The sequence below is a fragment of the Macrotis lagotis genome, chromosome X (assembly GCF_037893015.1).
Source record: "Macrotis lagotis isolate mMagLag1 chromosome X, bilby.v1.9.chrom.fasta, whole genome shotgun sequence".
Taxonomy (NCBI): domain Eukaryota; kingdom Metazoa; phylum Chordata; class Mammalia; order Peramelemorphia; family Peramelidae; genus Macrotis; species Macrotis lagotis.
The window spans coordinates 239,980,175-240,001,838 of record NC_133666.1 but is presented as its reverse complement, the minus strand read 5'-3'; the positions used below and the strand labels follow the sequence as shown (position 1 = coordinate 240,001,838).

Genomic DNA, 21,664 nt, shown 5'->3' with positions numbered 1-21,664 from the left:
CAGTTTACTTTCATTCTTACCTTAATTTCTATTCTTGCTCTGTGAGGAAAGAGTTGTCCAATCATGGAAAAGTCAGTTCCTACCATGCTGATGGCTAAAAAGAACATATCTGTTTCTGTTAAAACAAAGTTTCAGAAAAATTACAAATTAACTTCAATATCTGAAAGTAGAGAAGTTATAGATAATAAAGATGTATATAATATTAGCATATTTATATAAATTTAGATAATGCTTTATAGCTTTCTGCCTCATGTCTGTAATATTAGCAATCATAGCTGACAAAATAAAAATCATATACATATTCCTAACATACAATTTATATAACATCCATAAAATCAAACAAAAATAAAAAAGATAAATAACTTAAAAATAAAGATAGTCAACAACCAAAATACATACAAAACTTAATACAACATCAATTAAAGGGTAATTTTTTTTTTGCAAGGCAATAGGGTCAGAAGTGACTCATCTAAGGTCACACAGCTAGAAAATATCCTAGTGTCTGACACCAGATTTGAACTCAAGTTCTTACTCCAGGGCTGGTGCTCTAACCACTTTACCACCTAGCTGACGCTATAAGAAATTTTTTACAGAAATAAAGAACAATTCATTAAAGCCAATATAATAAAAATTAAAGGTGATTTAGTGAATGCAAGGCATTGTGCCAGGTGTCAGTATATAAAGATTTAAAACAAACAAAACAAAAAACTCTTCCTGTCCTACAGCAGTATTCCTGTAGGTCATATTATGATGACATAAATCTTAAAATCAGGGATTCTAAAAGGTAAAGGTAAGAAGGGAGAGCATTCCAAGCAATGAATAAAACCTATGTAGAGGCCAAAAAGATAATAGATAAAATGTCTTACACATGAAAAAACAAATAAGAAAAACATGCTAAAAAATAGGACATGTGGGGGGGGGCGGAATAGAAGAAATGCTTGTTGACTGATTAGTAAGGTAGAACCGGGTTCATACATTTGTCTTTTGTACCCCCAAATAATAAATAATAATCTACCCAGTGTTTTTTGACTTGGCAATAAATCTCACAATAATTATAAAAAACCAGTAATAGAAATGCTTTTTAAAATTAAAGGCCGGGGGGGGTGGGGGTGGAGCCAAGATGGCAACAGCAGAAGAGCCTTTCTTAGGTGCTCTCTCTATAATCTTTCAAAACTCATAAAATAATGACTGTAACTAAATTTTCCAGAGAGAGAACCCACAGAAGGATCCAGTGAGAGTACCTAAGAAGTTCCAGAACTCCTAAGTCAAAGAGAAAATATTACAAGCAACCAGAAGGACACAATTCAAATATTGTGCAGCTACAGTCAGGATCAGACAAGACTTAGCAGGAACTACATTAAGGGCTCATAGGGCTTGGAATATGATGTTCCAGAAGGCAAAAGAGCTTGGAATGCAACCAAGAATCAACAACCCAGCAAAGCTGCAAGTCCTCTTCCAGGGAAAAAGATGAACTTCCAATGAACCAGGGTAATTTCAAATGTTCCTGTTAAAATGGCCAGAGCTGAACAGAAAATTTGATCTTCAAATACAGGACTCAGGTGAAGCATAGAAAGTGGAGAAGGGTAAAATATGAGGGACTTAATGATGATGAACTGTATGTATTCCTGCACAAAAAAAATGATACTGATAATACTCATAAGAAACTTCTCATTTAATAGAGCAGATAGAAGGAGTCTTTGAAGATGAAGAACAAGAGAGAGCTGAATTTGAAGATATAATATTGTAAAAATTGAGTCAATGGCTAAAAGGGAAATGTAATGGGAGTCAGAGAAAGGAGAGGTGGAATAGGCTAAGATATTTCATAAAATAACATTTTTTTATTACAATGAACTGTTGCAATGATATGGAAGAGGGGGAAGGCGAGGTGGAATGAGGGAATCTTCGCTCTCATCAGAAGTGGTTCAGAGAGGAAACAGCAAATATGCTCAATGGGGTATAGACATCTAGAGTAAGAAGGAGAGAAGGGGGACGGGGAAGGGGGGCGGGATGTGAGTGATGGAGGAGAGAGTGGACCGTGGGGGAGAGTGGTCAGATATAACACATTTTCTTTTTTACTTCTTGCAAGGGGCTGGGATTGGACGACCTGTCCGGGATCACGGGGTTGGGTGGTAGCTGGGCCTAAGGAGTGGTATGTGGGCTTAGGGCCTCTTGGCCCCAGGGCCAGTGATCAGTCTGCTGTGCCATTCAGCTACCCTACAGCACATTTAAGAAACGGGACAGAGAGAAAATAGTGTATGGTAGTGGGGAATTACAAACGAATGGAGTTGCAATCAGCAATGGCAACAGTGGAAAAATATGGGAGTAGCTTTTGTGACAGACTTATCATAAAGAATGTGATCTGGGGCAGCTAGGTGGCATAGTGGATAAAGCACTGGTCCTGGAGTCGGGAGTCCCTGAGTTCAAATCCTGTCTCAGACACTTAATAATTACCTAGCTGTGTGGATTTGGGCAAGCCACTTAACCCCATTTGCCTTGCAAAAAAAAACCCCTAAAAAAAAAAATGTGATCCACCCACAACAGAGCTGGTGGTGTTGGAACACAGACTGAAGCACATTTTATTATTATTATTATTATTATTTTTTGGTTTTTGCAGGGCAATGGGGTTGCAGTGACTTGCCCAGGGTCACAAGAGTTGGGTGATTGTTGGGTGTCTGAGGCCAGATTTGAGCTCAGGTGCTCCTTGCTCCAGGGCCAGTGCTCTGTTCACTGCACCACCTAGCTGCCCCTATTTATCAACATCATCATCATTATTATTATTATTAAATTTATATTTTTTCTCTTTCCTTTAGTTCTCATGAGGCTCAATATTTTGAGGGAAGGGGTATTATGTTTACTCTTAAACAAAAATATTTTAGTAATATATAAAAAAATCATTTCTACAGAAAAGAATATAATAAAAAATTTAAATTAAATTAAATTAAAGGACAAAGAATAATGATATGCTTTACAGGGAGAATGAATGAATTCTTGATAAGCTGTGCCTTGAAAAAATTATAGGAGGGGTAGCTAGGTGGTACAAAGGACAGAGTACCAGCCCTGGAATCAGGAGGACCTGAGTTCAAAATTAGCTATGTGACCATGGGCAAGTCACTTAACCACACTGCCTTGCAAAAAGAAAAAAATATAGGAGATAAATTTGTTGAATTAAAAGCTTTTTGTAGAAAAAAAAAATTTCATCCAGAAATTTCCTGGAAACAAAACTGGGCCAGAGAAAAGGAAAACCACGTAAATGGGATAAACAATTTAACATGAAATTTATAAGGCATTAAAACAAATTTATCAGTCAAATCATTTTTCCAATTTAAATAAGGACAAAAGATATGAAGAACCATAAATAAATTACAAAGTGATTACAGCAAAAAACCACAAAGTATCAAAAATCACAAGAAATTTTCAAATTTTATTGAATGGCTCAACAATTCTGTGTAGCAATTTGCAATCAAGTTAAGAAAAAATACACTTTGATCCAGATGTCTAAAAATAGGAATTTAGTCCAAAGCAATGAATAGAGCAAGGACCCTGTAAACAGTGGAACCTGAGTTCAAATGTGACCTCAGACACTTAATAATTACCTAGCTGCGTGACCTTACAATAAAATACAACAACACAAAACTGGAAAAACCTCATCTTTGAAAAAAATTTTTTACAACAGTACTTTTTGTCAACAGCAAAGAAATGGAAACAAAGCAAGTGATGATCATGGGGGCAACAGAGAAATGACTATCAAACTATGGTATAGGAATATATTACTGCACTATAAGAAACAATGACTATAAAAACTAAGGAGTCCTGAATTGATATCAAGTGAGGCATACTGCCTGAATTATAATAACTGGTTAATATAATAAGTTAATCTATCAGCATATTTATAAAACTCTCTCTCTCTCTCTCTCTCTCTCTCCTTCTAGCAAAATTGGTTGAAATTTTTACTTTTTTTCACAATAAAATCAAAGATGCATTTTCATGGGTGAAAACAACAGACCAAGTTGAAAAAATGTATTTAAGAATAAATAAATGAAACACAGCATTCTTTGCTTTGCAAATGGGGGAAAGCTCAAAGAGAATGTTGACCTGAAAACAAAATAAAGTTGAATTTAAATAAATAACCAAAAAGAGGAAGTCATTGTGAGCAAAAGGCAAAAAGGAAATAGGTTGCCAAGTATAGAATTAAATAAGATTTTATTAGTAGAAACCCCAGTAATTTAGAAAGTCCAGCAAAATAACTCCAAAAATGTAACTATTATATTTTGCTTAAAAACTAAAACTAAAACAAGGGGCGGCTAGGTGGTGCAGTGGATAGAGCACCGGCCCCTAGAATCAGGAGTATCTGAGTTCAAATCCAGACTCAGAAACTTAATAATTACCTGTGTGGCCTTGGGCAAGCCACTTAACCCCATAGCCTTGCAAAAAAAAGCCCCAAAACCCCAAAAAACCAAAAACCTGAACCTTAATTTTATATCTGCCATGAGATTACTTACTTCAGAGAAATATTTCTCCTTCATGACTGTTTTCATTTAAAAAAACATTAATTTAAGTCAGAGTGATTCATACCATATAACTTTCTAGGACTCCAATAATATATCAAAGAAAAATTACTAGATTAGCATCTGAAATATATTAACTTATTTTAAACTATTCCATTCTACAATAATGAACAACAGTGAAATGAAAAACAGATTAGTTCTAAATCACAAGGAGAAATTTAAATTAGGGAGTTGAACTTACATTTAGAATTTAAACAAGTCCATCATAAATAAAACCACAAGCAAAATCCAAAGGTAAATTTACCAACTGAACATCAAAAAATTCTACATCCTTACTCTCATTGTTATTTATAATCATAGATTATACAGTTAGATATCATGTTGAAAATGTTTTCATATAAGACACTATTAACCAAAATGGGTCAATGATTACCTTTATTTGACCACGGTTTAGAATAATAATTTTTCCTAAAGCTGGAATATGTAGTTGTGGAACCTCTTTCAAAAATGGGATCATTTTCTTCAACAACACATGGGCCTTTTGTCCTTAAAACTTCTACAGTTAAACTGAAAGACACAAATATTTCGAAAGATATGAAGAACACAATGCCAAAAATTAAGATCACATTTTTTAATTACCATGCAGAAAATGATAGCAGTTTTTATCTTTTAATTATTCTCTTTATAATTATTATGCATATCCTAATACATGACAAAGTTGTCTGCCTTATTAGTAGTACATAAAGGTAAAGACTGTTTCATACATTGTGTATATGTGTATGCACATATATATATATATATATATATATATATATATATATATATGTATGTCTTGGATCTACCACTATCTGGAACATAGTATTAGACACTCAAATCTTGGTGATAAAGTGCATTTTTTACTTCATTTATTGTTTTTCTTTTTTTACTATAACGAGGAAAACTAACACCATAAACAAAAAAAAAGGAAATTTCAAGATGCTAAGATTACAGTGAGTTATTGTTAAACTTAAGAGTACAAAAAAAAATTAAGATTATCAAATAAATTTCCATTCAAAATCATAAAATGTATTTGCCCATTCCTTGGTAAGGTAGATTTGTGTGAATCTCTTGAAATGTCAATCATCTCATCTGACTGGATACAAAGCAGTAATGAGGTTAAGTGTATGAGATCAAAAATAGTAAACATTCATAAACCACACCTCAAGACTACAGTAATTAATCACACAAAGCTACCTTCCTAATAACAAGACCAAAAAGAATGTGAACATCTCAGCATAAATCTAGCACCACTACACTAAGTGGAAAAAAAAATCTGATAACTAATTAATGTTATCTTCATGTGGAAAAGGCAACAGTTAAAATTTTCAAAATGGTGTATAAGTATATCTCAGTTAAAACCAATAACATTTGTACAAACCAATAACATTTGTACAAACTAACTATCCAAGGGGCAGCTAGGTGACGCAGTGGATAGAGCACTGGCCTTGGAGTCAGGAGTACCTGAGTTCAAATGTGGCCTCAGACACTTAATAACTACCTAGCTATGTGGCGTGAGGCAAGCCACTTAATCTCATGTGCCTTGCAAAAACCTAAAAAATAAAAACTAAAAAAAAAACTTACACATTATGTAGATGAAAAAACTGAAACAGAATGAGATTAAGTGGCAGTAGCCCATGATGATCTGAATTAAAAAGTGTAATTTCTCCTCTGTTCCAAAAACATAAATTTTTCTTTCTTTACCTTTCTTCATCCAGAATAATAGTCCCATCTTCTGCCACTTTTACACGAGGAACAAGTAAAGGGCCATCGTTGCTCTCTTCTTCCATGTCTTCAACATCACCTTCAGCATCTGGAATATTTTTCTCTTCCTGACTAAAATATTCCCAAAGTAAAAAGTTTAATTCAATTGTGGAAATAGCATTTGCTGATCAATAAGATCTTATAAAAATGTTTAACTACCAAGGTCAGGTCATCACTAACTAGACAAAGATTAAAAGTGAAATGTATTTCTAAGTACATGGCAGGCAAGTGTTTTCCCAATGCAAAAAGACAATTTGACTTTTCTAATCAGCTTTAACATAAGTACTACTTAGAACTACCCTAACACAAAGGATGATTTTCTAAATAGGTGGGGGGGGGGGGAAATGGTAGATGGGTGCTAAGGGTGTCAAAATATCAAGAAAGGTCAGTCTGTTGACTGAGCTTCAGGAAAAAAGACACATAATGCACCATTAGTGAAAGTGTGAAGTGGTTCAGTCATTTGGAAACCAATTTGCAACATAGCCCCAAAAGTCACTAAACTATGCTAACCTTTGGAATTAGCAATACCACTTCTACTAGACAGTACCCCAAAATGATCAACTAAAGAATAAAAAGACCTATAAGTAAAAAAATATTTACTGTAGTTCTTTCTGTAATGGAAAAGAGTTAGAAAGGGGATGTCCATCAGTTAGGAAATAGCTGAAAAAGTTATGTTAAATATCAACTATGATGGATACATCTTTTCTCAGTAGATCAAAAATCAAGAACAAGGGGTGGCTAGGTGGCACAGTGGATAGAGCACCGGCTCTGGAGTCAGGAGTACCTGAGTTCAAATCCGGCTCAGACACTTAATAATTACCTAGCTGTGTGTCCTTGGGCAAGCCACTAACCCATTGCCTTGCAAAAACTTTAAAAAAAAAGAAAAGAAAAAGAAAAGAAATCAAGGACAAGCATTGGAGACCTGTTAAAGACAATGCCATCCACATCCAGAGGGGGAAAAAAACAAAAACAAAATCACAGAATCTGAATGCATACTATGTTCATTTTTTCAAATTTCTTTTATGTTTTTCCTTATTATCCCATGGTTTTTATTTCTTTTCCTTTACTTTTAATTCCTCTTACACAAAATGACTAATATGTAAATATGTTAAACAGAAATGTATATGTATAACTTCTACCACTAAGGGGAGGGAGAAGGGAAGAGAAGATGTTAAAAAAATGGGTAACTCATAAATTTGCAAATGGATAATTACTGAAAAACTACAAAAGCATGTAAATGGAAAAACAAAATATCAATTAAGAAGTTATGTTGGGGCAGCTAGGTGGTGTAGTGGATAGAGCACTGGCCTTGGAGTCAGGGGTCCCTGAGTTCAAATCCGGCCTCAGACACCTAGCTGTATGGCCTTGGGCAAGCCACTTAACCCTATTTGCCTTGAAAAAACCTAAAAAACAAAAAACAACCCTTACCATCAAAAAAGTTATGTTAAATGAATTAGTGGAATTATTGCCATAAAATATGACAAAATATTTCAAAGAAATCAGTTGATAAGGGTGAAGTGAGCAAAACCAGAAAACAATTTATACTACAACAATATTAAGGCAAATTAACTTTGAAAGACTGTGATCAATACAATGATGAACCATGAAGGCTGGGATTCCTGTGCCATCTTAGTAAAGATTCCTAACTCTTATCAATGCAAAGCCAGCCAGTCAGTACAACTCATGATGAAACGTATCTCTTGACAGAGATATGATATCCTAAAGATGCAGAATGATATTCAATATTGGACACAGTCACTGGTATATTCATTTTGCCTGTGTTTGTTTAAGAGGTTTTTTCCCCTTCCTTTCATATTTTTAAATAGAGAAAGGAATGATTAGCAATGAAGATGCTAATAACAAAAGGGCAAAGGAAACATTTTTAAATATATATATATAATATATATTATATATATATAATATATATTATATATATATATATATATATATATATATATATATATATATATATATATATATATAGGTGGCTAGGTAGCGCAGTGAATAATTACCTAGCTGTGTGGCCTTGGGCAAGTCACTTAACCCCAGTGCCTTGCAAAAACTAAATATATATATATTTTATATATATATATATATATATATGCATATATATATATATATATACATGAAGAATGTTCAGAAGAAAGCACAAATGAGGCACTTTTGAAAGTACTGTGTGGCAATAACTTTTTAAGAAACAGTATGAGATGGAGATTCATGGTTTCATATATAATCCTTTTTGTGCTGTATTGTGTATGGAATTTGATTGGGGTATTGTTGTGTGGGGACTGTTGATATGCAAGTTCAAACTTTAAAATGAAATTTAAAAAAAAAGAAAAGAAATGAGAGCCCCCAATAGTTCAGTTCAATTATTCCTGCCTAAATGAAAAGACCCCACCTTAGTCCTAAAATCTTCATCAGTTTTATATATAGCAATGACTCAGAATTTTAAAATCAATTGACAGTGGACCAAAAGCTTTAGCAGGCACGAACATGGCAGAAAAGCATGGACCCAGTGACAAACTACTTTCATCATCTAAAGATCAAACTATCTTGAAAGTTCAGACTCATCACTCAGGTCACATCAATTTTTAAAAGCTCTATTTCAAGGGGCAGCTAGGTGGTGCAGTGGATAGAACACCGGTTCTGGAATCAGGAGAACCTGAGTTCAGAGACCTCAGACACCCAATAATTACCTAGCTCTGTGACCTTGGGCAAGTCAGTTAACCTCATTACCTGGCCAAAACAAACAAACAAAAAAGCTCTATTTCAAATTATGGAAAGACTGTGGTTTATATAAGTGGAACAAGTATTCATACTGTTGAAATCACAAACATTGGACAGAGGGAAGTATAAGAGTGAACAAATCCAGTATCTCTTGTGCTATGGCATGCTGCTCTATCTTTTGGAGTAACTGTTTGGGAATTAGTTACCAAAAGTCAATGGAAAGATAAAGAGAAAAAAGTCAATGCAAATGAAAAGCACTCTATGAACCTGCACACACAAAAAATTGTTGTTTAATGCTCAATACTCCATCTTTTAATTCCCAAAAAATCCTAAAGAGTTTTATTGCAAGTCAAAATTAAAAACAGAAACATACAAATGGTTTTCCCATTTCAATTCAAATGAATTATTACATTTGATAATGATTCTATGGAATCCAACCCACTATACTTGATTTTAATTGACTTAATTAAGTGACTAAAATTATTTTTAAAAGTATATGTAATAGAAGCTTTGAAAATTATAAATGGAAGCTTACTCTTTTGTTTGTACTGTTGTAGATTTTTCAGTTTTTGCTTCTTGTTCCAAAGAAGATCTATTAAACAATATATAACACAAGACAAATTTGAATGATTATTACTTTTAATTTCTTCTACCTGTCAATGTCAATGACATGCTTTTTCAGATACTTCATTATTAGATAGAAAATAATCTGTAGAGGTTGATCTAGGAGACTTTTAGTAACTTACCCTCCTGACATTCTTTCCCTGCTTGCAAAGGCAGGCTAGGATTTCCTTGCCTTCTTAGTAAAGATTCCTAACTTTATTAATGCAAAGCCAGCCAGTCATGTGCTGGTTGCATATTACCTTGCGTTTGACTGATCCTTTCTGACCACCGAAGGCATGGTCTCTGATACCCCCAAATATGGTCTCCTCTCAGCTCTTCTCTAGTTCTATCCCACTAGAATGAAGTTTCAAACTCAGGTCAACTTTGTTAAAAAGACTTTTGTTCCCTGAGGATTTATTCTTTGAAGTATCACTACATTTAATTATTCCACGGTCAGTTTTGAAGATGTATCCATTATTTCAAATTCAAGCTTAAACATAAATGTAATGCACACTTATGTGACAATTTATGATTTATGTAGTGTTTTCCTCACAATTACATGAAGCACATAGTTCAAGAATTAACATGATCATTTTATAGATAAGAAAAGTGAGTCACAGAGTAAAGGATTTGCCTGTAATCCCTTTAGATAAGAAGAACTAAGCTTCTGGTTATCTCATGATAATATAATTAATATAATCAATAATCAGACAAATACTTTTAATCTCAAAGAGATTAAGATTTACTATCAATCTGTTCCTTTAAAGTTAGGCATCACTAGTAAGCCTCATTCCCCCAAAGTTAATTATCAAAACTTTTTTTTTCCACTTCATAACAACCCAGGAGAAAGAACTTATATGCTATAAATAGATGACAAGAAATTTGAGTCCTTAAATTGGGAAAACCTTAAACAAATACATAGAAATCTTACTTAGATCATTAAACCAAACCAATATAAATATAAAAAGGTGTAATTAGACTTACTTCATAGGATTGCTGTCTGGCAGGTAATATATCAGGTCTCTCATAGTCATTTTAGAACGGTCTGGTGGCATTTGGCTTTCATTTCCAGCATATTTGTTTTTCCATTGCTTCTACACATACACACAATTATTTAGTATTATTTTATACATATAAATCTAAGGCATGTTGAAACATGGAATGTAACCTGACATTATCTACCATTTTCTCAAATGAAATTACCTTAATAAGATCCCATCCCATATTTTATTTTAAGGAAAACATTTTCAACATGAATATAAAAAGATGAAACTTTCTCTAAGAAGTTGTAAGTTAATCAATTTAGGGTAATGGCAATTCATTTTTATACAGCACTGAGCAGCCAAGTGGTACAATGAATAGAGTGTCAGGCCTAGAGTTAGGAAGATTCATCTTACTGAATTCAAATCTGGCCTCAGACACTAACTGTGTGACCCAGAGCAAGTTACTTAATTCTGTTTGCCTTGGTTTCTGCATTTACAAAATTAACTGAAGAAGGAAATGGCAAATTCTAGTGTCTTTGCTAAGAAAATCCCAAGTAAGATCATGAAGAGTCAGACATGACTCAAATGACTCACAACAAAACTGCAATTTACAAAGTATTTCCCTTCAGTGAGAGAAGTAGTACAAATAGTAATGTCCTTACTTTACACAAGACACTGAATAAAAGATGAAACAGGGATAAAAGCTGCAATTTATCACAAATAGCACATAATAAATCCAAAAATGATTCAATAATCTAAATATTAAAACATCCATTAAATAATTTAGAAGATGGCAGGATATTATGTACTTTCATAAATATAAAGAGATCTTTTAAATAGTCATATATTAAAAATTAGAGACAAAACATTGAAAATAAACAATTTTTGCATAGCAACAAGCAATGCACCTAAAATAAAGAACTAGAAAATTTTTTGTTTAACATATATTTTTCATAAGTTTAACTGCGAAACTGCTCAAACTCTCTAATAATCAGAAAAATTAATAGCTCATAAATTGAGATGTAAAAGTGACCTTAGAGGTCATTGAGTTCCTCACCTTTCCAGGTGAGGACAGGGGGGGGAGTGACTTGCCCAGGGTCACAAGGCAGGAAGCTGAAGGATTGAGATTTGAACCCAGGTCCTTGATAACTTAAATTGAATGGTCTTTTTAATTTGTCATGCTGCCTCTCAAGTTAAATTAAATCTGGAAATACATCATATTTAAATTAGCAAAGATAATTAAAAGCAATAAAATTCAATGCTTTCAGAACTGTGAAGAAACAGGCACACTATTAAAAGGCTGGTCAAAAATAGGGGAAAAATTGTAAAATTCAAAATAAAATCTTTCTTTAAAATAAACAAATTAAATAAATGCTAACTATAAAAAAACAAGCTGGTCTAGCTGGGAAGTCTGTTTTGAAAGCACAAAGACAATTCAAAAGTATATGGAAAGCTGGTCTAAAGTATACCTCTGACCAGTCTGGACAAGTGAGTTAATTTGTACACATATGCTTATAGTAAAGCAAATACATTTTGATTTGTGCTATATGTTCAAAAGTATACAATCCCCCAGATTTTAAGGTTATCTAATTTGAGTGACAAAGCATGTGGTTTCTCATTTAACATGGAATTCTTCAAACTTAAGGAATTTGTCAGGTCAGTCATTCTCCAAAGAAATCAAGTTGTATACTGAAGTTCAGTTCTTTCAAGTTGTATGGAATGAGGGCAGGGTAAGGGAAAGGGGGGGAGGGTCAAAAAAACATACCCTTCCCTCAATGAGTTCTAACCAGAAATCTCTTTGATCCAAAGATGATTTGTTCCTTGAAAAGGCTGAATGTCTGATTTTAAGAACTGGTTTCGAAAACATAAAGTACAATGTTACCTCTTATTTTTCTTTCTATTCAACTGAGGAGTCCTGCAGTTACCTTTCTCTATCTAGTACCTACAAGAGTAGAGGTTCTCTCATTCTGCTCTTCCTAGTAGTTTTAGGAACAAAAGTTCTTGGCTTTTTCAATTTCTTTTGTTCTATCAGGTAAAGTGGACTTCTTGTTTCACGTAACTTTTATTTCCCACTGTATATACTCTAGCCCATACTCCTCCCAGAATCATTCTTATAATGAATAAAAAAAGAAAGAGATGTCTCACAAAACCAATTAACATTTCAAAAAAGTCAGAAGTGCATTTCTCTAAAATCATAGGACCTCCTACCTCATGCAAAACAGGGGACTGAGGGACATCTCATCTCTTTTTTTGAGATCAAATTTGTTCATTATAATTTCACAGCATTAAGTTTTGAGTGTTTTAATGTTCTTTTCATTTACAAAGATGTAGCCATTATGTATATGGTTTCCTGGCTCTGCTTGCTTGACTTTGCAGTTCAGTCTTTCCATTCTTCTCCGAATTCTTCATGGTCATAATTTCTTACAGCACAGTAATATTCCATTAAATTCATATAGCTGTGACAAATATTGTGACTAGCAATATTTTGGCATATACATATATATATGTACATATAAGGACTTCCTTTGGTTCTAATCTCCTTTAGGCATATGTGCCTTGGAGTAGAATCTATAAAAAGAGGACTTTTTAGTCACTTTCTTTGCCTAATTCCAAACTGCTTTCCAAGAAAGCTAGGTCATTTTAGTTTCCACCATTTCACATTCAGGGTTTCTAGTGTACCTATCATTCCACAACCCCTCTAAAACTGACTAAGCCTGGTTTTTTTTTTTTTGGTCATCTTGGCCAATTTATTGAATGTGACCTGAAAACTTCAAGTAATTTTGGTTTGCTTTTCTCTCATTTATTAGTGATTTGGCATATTCTTTCATAGTATTGTTACTAGTTTGAGAACACTATGCTCAAATACCTTTGACTAATAAGAAATGGCTTTTATGTTTGTATATGTATAGAGCTATTTCTTAGATTTCCCCAGACAACCATTTCCTTTCTTATACTAGTTGTTATCAATTTTGTTCTGGCAAAATTTAATGTAACCAAAATGATCTATTTTATCATTAGTAATTGCCTCTATTACTGATTTAATCCTAAATTCACCCCTTAGGAGTAGCTGTGAAAGGTTTAGGCTGATTATCTTCTAAATTTTTATGTCATAACCAGTAACATTCAGCTTTTATACCATTTTTAATTTACTGTGGAATATAAGATGCTGATGTAAATGAATTTCAAAGACTACTTTATAGCAGTTATAGCAGTTCTTCTCAATTTATGTTTTGAAGTTTATCAAAAACTGGTTTTCTGAGTTCAATTATTTCTGATTCTTTCCTGTCCATTCTACTGGTCTACTTTTTTTATATAGTACCAAATTGTTTTGTTGATTTTTTGCTTTGTCTGAGATATGAAAGTGCTTTTTTTTGTTCATTTCCATCACTTTCCATTATTCCTGTAGCTATGTTAAATCTTTTGTGCCTACAAATGAATTTTATATCTAACTCTATATAATGTGTCCACTTAGTACTTTGAATGGGAAAACATTTTATTAAATTAATTCTATGTTAACTTTGGTAGCACAGTCATTATTATTATTATTATTATTATTATTATTATTATTATTATTATTATTATTATATTTAGCCCAGTTAGGAACATCATTTTTCTCTAATTATTTTAGTTGTTCTTTATTTAAGTTATATTTTATAATTACATCTACATAAATATTGAAGATGCTTTAGTAGATTCTGAAGCAGTTTGCATTTTTCTTTGAATGGAATATTCCTTCCTAATATTGACTCCTAGATTTTATATTAGCACATAAAAATGCTGCCAGTTGATGCAGCTTTATTTTGCTGCCATCTAATTTAATGAAGCATTATTTTTCTCAATTCATTTGTTTTCTGATTCCATAAAATTTTCTTCGTGAATGAATTATTATAAAAACAGCAAAGAATGATAGTTTTGTCTTCTCTTTATTTTTATGTCTTTATTCTTTCTCGTATCTTATTGCTATTGCTACTATTTCTAGAACCATATTGAATAATACTGGGGAAAACATGAATCTTTACCTATCTTTATTAAGAAAGTATCCAATATTTGCCCTTTGCAAATAAATGCTAATTTTGGTTTTTGACAGATAATATTCCAAAAGTAAGGAAAAAAAGCATTTCATGAATACACTTTGCAGAGTTTTTAGCCTAAATTGAGTGTTTTACTTTTCTCAGGAGGGGCCACACAATTCTATTCTCTCATTTTTCTTTCTTTGCTGTAAAAACTTGTATCACTTGGAGATCTTTATTTGAAAATATTATTCATTCGGTCTATTACATATGAGAATACAAAAAAATATTAAATTAAATTATACTAAGTTTAATTAAAAATTGTACATTGTTCCAATCATCATAGAAATCAATTTGGAACTATGATAGAAAAGTGATTAAGTAGCTTATACCCTTTGAAATAGCAACAAGGTTCTGATATAAGCCAAGCAGGTTAAAGACAGATAGAAAGAACCTATATACACCAAAATATGTATAGCAGTATTTTTTATGGTAGCAAAAAAATAAAATAAAACCTGGAAACAATGCAGATTCATGTTTATTAGAAAAATGACTGAATTGTACTATATAAAAATTTAATGAAATATTTTGTCATAAGAAATTATAAAACTGAGGAATTCTAAGAAAATTGGTAAGTTGTTTGAAATGATACATAATGAAGTGAGCAGAACCAAAAGAACAATAAACATAACAGCCATGATAATATCGAATACTAATATTAATAATTCAAATCAGTGTAATAAATCCTCTCAATGGATTGTATATTATCAAATCAAGGTATATTCATTTAGAAAGTATCAATGAATAAATTTGTCTGGCTTAGCTGTACAACTTTGTTGCAAGGGAAGGTTCTCTATCAATCAGTACTAAGACATGACAATGTAGTTTAAAAAAACTGGTAAGGCATTTTTAAAAGAAAAAAAGTCTTCTATAAAAAGAAATGGAATTCATATTACAAGCCTAATTGTCTTTCATTACAGATGTTCCCAAAAGAATCAAGATATTATACCAATTACTTGCAAGAGATACAGGACCCCATGGAATTTTTTCCAGGTTAACAATTCCTAGGATATAGTCTACAGTTACTTGAACAGAACTCCAGTAGAATTCTAGAATCAAAATGCCATTCTTTTTCCCTATCCCATTCTTAATGGAGGTCCTTACCCTTCGTTTTGTCATTTCCTCTCTTAGCATTTCTCTCAGCTTTTGAGCTTTAAGTATCCTATAACGGTCTGAGCATGGCTGTTTCTCTTTTCCTGGAAGGGGACTTGATTGGGATGCTTCCTGTTGAGCAGTGCACAAGGACTGGGGAACTGGTGGAGCAAGGGCACTAGATTTAGTGAGACTAGGCACAGATGATACTCGCTTTCTTCTTTGTAAAGCAGTTGATGAAGATTTACTGGATTGTCCAGTATCATTCCCAATGAGCGTTTCATCACTGTAGAAATACCAACAAAAGTGTCATTATTAAGTTAAAATATTTACTACGGGGCATTTATTTTCTTATTTTTAAAATTCCTTGCAGTTAAAACAATTATTAAGACAAACGTGGTATAATCTTATTCAATCAGATGCCATTAGTTCAAAAAAAGAGATTAGGGTTAGAAATAGAGACCAGAGAATCATCTGTATAGAACTCATAAGGAAACTGATGAGATTCATGAAATCACCAAGCCAAATAGTAGAGAATACAAAAGGACCCAGGGCAGAGCCCAGACTGGAGGAACCCATAGTTAATAGTTGTGCATGATGAAGAACCAGCAAAGGCTATTTGATTGATCAAAGCAACTGAATAGAAAGGTAGAAAACTAGGAGAGAAGTTGTGCTATGAAAATCTGGAGAAAGCAAAACATCCTGAACAAGTCAATGTCAAATGCAGCAAAGGTCAACACAACAAGCATTCGTTAAATACTTTTTATATACCAGGCATTCCTGTTAAGCACTGAAGATACAAAGAATGGTAAAAACCAATTGCTTTTCTCAAGAAGTTCACATACTAATAGGTGAGACAACATGCAAACAATTACATATAAACAAGATAGACACAAGAGAAATTGGAGAGAACCTCTGATGTAAGGGTGTTCAGCAAAGGTTTTGTGAAGATGGGACTTTTGCTGAGGTTTGCGGAAGGTCGGGGAAGTCAGTGACAGGGTGGGATAGAGATGACAACAGAAAAAAAAGGAAAAAAAAGAGATGACAATAGAAGACAGATTAGAATAGGATTGATGCACAGCATGTAGAAAGCAAAGAGAAGAGTTATCTTTCCATGTGAGACAGCAGTGAAGGAGGAAATAGTAGCTGAGAGAATCTGAGTCATGTGAGATGAGGATAAGGGAGAAGAGGGAATTCTGAGTGAATAGTCACAATATTTCCAATAAAATACAAGGTAAGGTTCTCATCCAGGAGATTGATGGAGGGAAAGACATGGAAAGTTTGAAGAGAAAGAAAAGAATTAGAATGACAAAGATATAGAAAAATTTGCCTTGCCAAAGTGAGAGTCCAGCTAAGGTTATGAGGGAGGCTGAAGGTTAAGTTTCTCTAAGCCAGTAACAGCTATCATGAAAGAGTTTCTGAGAGCTACTAACTGCATGGGAGGGTATGATGAATGTGAAGCTTGCCACCAGGATTCCTTCATTCTGGAGCTAAGTGGTTTGGCTTCATTAGTAGATGGGAATAGAGCAGGTGGAAGTTGTACCAGCTTTGCTAAGGGTTCAGGAATACCTGAGTTTGATCCTGTTCATCAAAGAATCTTGCCTATTCTTAGAATTCATTTTATAGAACCTAGAGTTTTTTCCTTGAAAGTATGACAGGGATTTGAGTAAAAGGAAGGATGTCTCCAAGAGTTTTCGGGGTTTTTTTGTTGTTTTTAGAAATATTTTATTAAAAACTGACCATGTACTAGGGGATAAAAACCTAATGATCAACGCAGAAAGGCAGAAATAGTGAATATATCTTTCTCAGATCATAATGCAATAAAAATCATATGCAATACTGGACCAGGGAGATACAGACCCAAAACCAATTGGAAACTAAATAACCTCATTTTAAAAACTGAGTGGATCAAACAACAAATTATAGAAAGAATTATTTCATCCTAGCTATAAATAAAATTATTTTCAGTTTCTCCTATAAAGAATTCTTAAGGCCCCTTAGAGTATCATAAATATTGTTTGTGCTTTACTTTTCTGTCTCTACCCTCACTGAGGCTTGGAGTCATCTACTGGCTGAACACATCACTTAACTTGTAAGATGAGATAACAGTATCTCCTTCAAAGGAAGCTCAAAATAGAGAACAAGTGTAAAGCACCTGCAAACCTTCAAGTACACTAGAAACACTGGTTACAACAAGATCCCCTCCCTACTGCACCAGACCAGGCCTTTTCCCATGTCCTCTAGAACAGAAGTGTCAGACTGACCTACACAGAGGGCCAAACCACATGAAAATATAACTGGGAAATGCTCGATAAAATAAAAATGCAATACAAGCATAATATTAACTTGTAGTTTTCTAAGTCAATATATATGTGTGGGGGGGAAGGTAAAGGGGGGGGGGGAAGGAAATCTCTTTCTATTTGAGTTTGAAACCACTGCTCTTAAGACTTGATTCCTGATGGCCAAACTTCTTTTCATCTTAAATCTCTTTCTTTGTTATTCCTCCTAGTCTCTAGCCCTCACTGAGACATGAATCCCTCTTCTTAATACCACCAAATTTATCACTCTTTCCCATAATACTGGCTACTTTTTTTACAAATCCTTCCCAACTAGCTAATTGGAATGGAAGACTACTCTTTTCCACATTACCACTTCCTCTACTATCCTTCATCAAACATCATCTCTTCATCTGAAGTTCATGCCATCCAGAATTATTCCCCCAATACAAATTCTTGTGGCTATTATCTATTGCCCAGAACAGTCTCTTCCCTTTCTCAATGACTAATTCAGTCTTTCTTTCCTATTTCTCTTCATTTTAAAGTAATTCAATACTAATACTCTCTCAAATACCCTAACTTATCAGTTCCTCAATTAATTTAACTCACCTGACCTACTCCATTCCACCCCAACTACAGATAACAAGTCAAACCCTTAAGCTTAATCACCTCAAAGTGTTTTCCTTGTTAATGAATTCTAAAATTATTTTGTCAAATTATAATCTTTTATTGTTCCATCTATACTAAGACCATGATACTTGCAAGATCTCCATTCCTTTGACCTTCCAGTTCTTTCCTAGACCATCATCTGTTTCCTCCTTTCCCTTTCTCAAATCCTTGGTGAGACAGTTCAACTTTACAATATCTTCTACATTTAAATCCTTTGTCCTCTGTTCTATCCCTACTATATATTTTAAGTCCTAATCTTGGACTGCTCCCAAAGACTGACTCTTTTGCTCTTACAGACAGGACATGGAGAAATTTAAAAAGTTGTCCATTGTAAACAGTAACAGCAACATTGGGAGATGATAAATTATGATGGATGCAAGTCCTTTCAGCAGTTCAGTGATCAAGGACAATCCTGAGAGATCTGTTCAGGAAAATGCCTTTCACATCCAAAGGGGAAAAAACCTAGGGGGGTGGGGTGGGGGGAGGGAGGTGGAATTGGGGGGAAAAATTGTAGAATTCAAAATAAATAAAATCTTTGATTAAAAAAAGGAAAAAAAAAAGAAAAAACCCTATAGATTCTGAATACAAAGTATACTATGAGCACTTTTTAAAACTTCTTTCATAATTTTTTTCCATTAGTTCTAATTTTTCTTTTACAACATGACTACAGAAAAATGTTAAATGTGATTGTATATATACAACCTATATCAGATTGTTTGTTGCCATGGGGGGGGGGGAAGGAAGGGTAGTAGAAAAATGTGGAACACAAAAATTTGCAAAAGGATGAATATTGAAAATTATGTTTGCATATAATTGGAAACTAAATAAATAAATGAGTGAATAAATAAATGAGGTGTCCATCCCAAATTTACACTATTTTTAACTGGACCCTCACTCCAGCAAAACATCCTATTCCTTCCTCAATGATGCTATCTCTGTGGTCTACAGATCTCCAGGGCATTCATCCTCCCTTCCTCAATTAGTTGAATCTATACCTCAGTCTTTCTCTGTTCTTTCTAACTCTTGCTCTCATACCAGAAGTCTTCAACATACTTATTTTACTCTCTTCGAATTCCTCAAAATACTCATTTATGATGAGCTACTCCTCTACCTCATAACTATCCATCTTGCCATCACCCAAAAGTGTTCCACATCTAAGGTCACGAACTCTGAAATTCTTATATCTGATCATAATCTGTAATACTCCACTTCTCCCTGCTCTGTAACTGCCAAAGCCTTGGATCCTCAGTTCTTTCCAAGTTTATTACTACTGCACTGGAAATTATTTTCTTCCTTCCTGATCTTGACACTCGTAACAAATGAGATAATATTCGTAAAATGCTTATACCTCTCATGAAACTCTTGAATAAGCTCGCCTCAAATTTATGTTACATAATGTCAACTAAGCCCCCAAAGCAGTGAGGGAATGCTATTACACTTCCCTGACTGATTCATTAACCCACTCACTACAGCAGATGTATCAAATTTTTAAATTTATCCTCAGGGGCGGCTAGGTGGTACAGTGGCTAGAGCCCCGGCCCTGGAGTCAGGAGTACCTGAGTTCAAATTCAGCCTCAGACACTTAATAATTACCTAGCTGTGTGGCCTTGGGCAAGCCACTTAACCCCATTTGCCTTGAAAAAAAAAACCTTAAAAAAAAGCAATTGGAGGCTATTTACTGAGAACTTCCTCTTCTCCCTATTCCTCATCTTACATCATTGAGACACTTTCTGCCACTAACTCATTCTTCTCTTCCCTGTTTCACAGAAGAGGTGGTCCTTCTCCTGAGCAAACTCTGTGCTCAAATAAACCCATGCCATCCTATTTTCTCAAGCAGAACGCCCTTCTATCAGGCCTACTTCTCTCCAATCCAATCTCAGTTGTTCTCTCTGGACTGCTGATCTACTTCAGAAAACAAACAAAAAAAAATTTGATCTATCCATGCATTTTTGCTACTTATCATTTTATCTCTCCTTCCTTTTGTGTCTAAACTCTTTGAGCAGGCCATAGACTGTTCTATTTCCTTTCCTCTTATTCTTTTCCTCTTTGTACTCTAGCTTCCAACCTCATCAGTGAAAAGAAACTGTTTTCTCAGAAGTTACTAATGATCTCTTAATACTCAATTCTAAAGGTCTTTTCTCCATTGTCATCCTTCTGCAGACTTTAACATTGCTGATCATGCTCTTTTCCTTGAGACTTTCTTCTCTCTAGGTTTTCATAACACTACTCTATGGATTCTCTTCTTCCCTATCTGACTATCATTCTTCTATCTCCTTACTTTGGGTCTCCCAAGTCTCTTTCCTGGGTCTTATTCTCCCTCTGTACAATTTCACTTGGTTTCAATTTATCTCTATGCAGGTGACTCTCTAATCTATTTGTCCAGCCCTAACCTCTCCCTGGTCTCTAATTGTGCATAGCATATCCAACCGGATACCTTAAAATGGATATCTTAAATTCATGATGTTCAAAATTTAACATTATCTTTACCTCAAAACATTCCCCTCTTCCTAATCTCACTATTCTTGTGGAAGATATTGTCTAAGTCACTTGGGCTCCCTAGGTGTCCAACCTTGACACCTCATTTTCTTCACTCCCCTATATCCAATCATATATCAAGTCCTGTTATTTCTATCTTTGTTGTTTCTTTTCTATATAGTGCCCCCCCATATCACCACCCACACCTACACTACTGTACAATAGTCAGCTGGCTGGTATTTCTCCCCACTTTCTCAAGTTTCTTCCCACTTCTATATATACACACTAGTTAGCTGTTAAAGCAATCTTCTTAAAACATAAGTCTGTCCACATCAATGATCAAGTCAATTAATTGTGGTTCCCTATTAAGATAAAATTTAAAGGTCTAGGTTTAGCTGACAAAGCCCCTCAAAAGCTAGCCCCATCCTATCTTTTCCAGTCTTCTGATACCTTACTCTCCCTTA

At 34.0% G+C, this 21,664-nt stretch overlaps 1 protein-coding gene across 4 annotated transcripts in view; it reads right to left on the bottom strand.

Moving 5' to 3' along the window:
- BDP1 (BDP1 general transcription factor IIIB subunit) overlaps positions 1–21,664 on the bottom strand; it is a 102,034-nt gene that overhangs the window by 78,864 nt on the left and 1,506 nt on the right. For 3 of the 4 annotated variants that reach the window (XM_074204211.1, XM_074204212.1, XM_074204213.1), the window contains exons 2-7: positions 15,793–16,066; positions 10,620–10,729; positions 9,568–9,624; positions 6,246–6,377; positions 4,939–5,072; positions 21–115 (exon numbers count right to left, since the gene is read on the bottom strand). In XM_074204211.1, the coding sequence (XP_074060312.1) occupies positions 21–115; positions 4,939–5,072; positions 6,246–6,377; positions 9,568–9,624; positions 10,620–10,729; positions 15,793–16,066 (802 nt within the window). Of the gene's footprint in view, positions 1–20; positions 116–4,938; positions 5,073–6,245; positions 6,378–9,567; positions 9,625–10,619; positions 10,730–11,675; positions 11,822–15,792; positions 16,067–21,664 lie in introns of those variants that run through there. The other variant, XM_074204214.1, reaches the window with a different exon arrangement.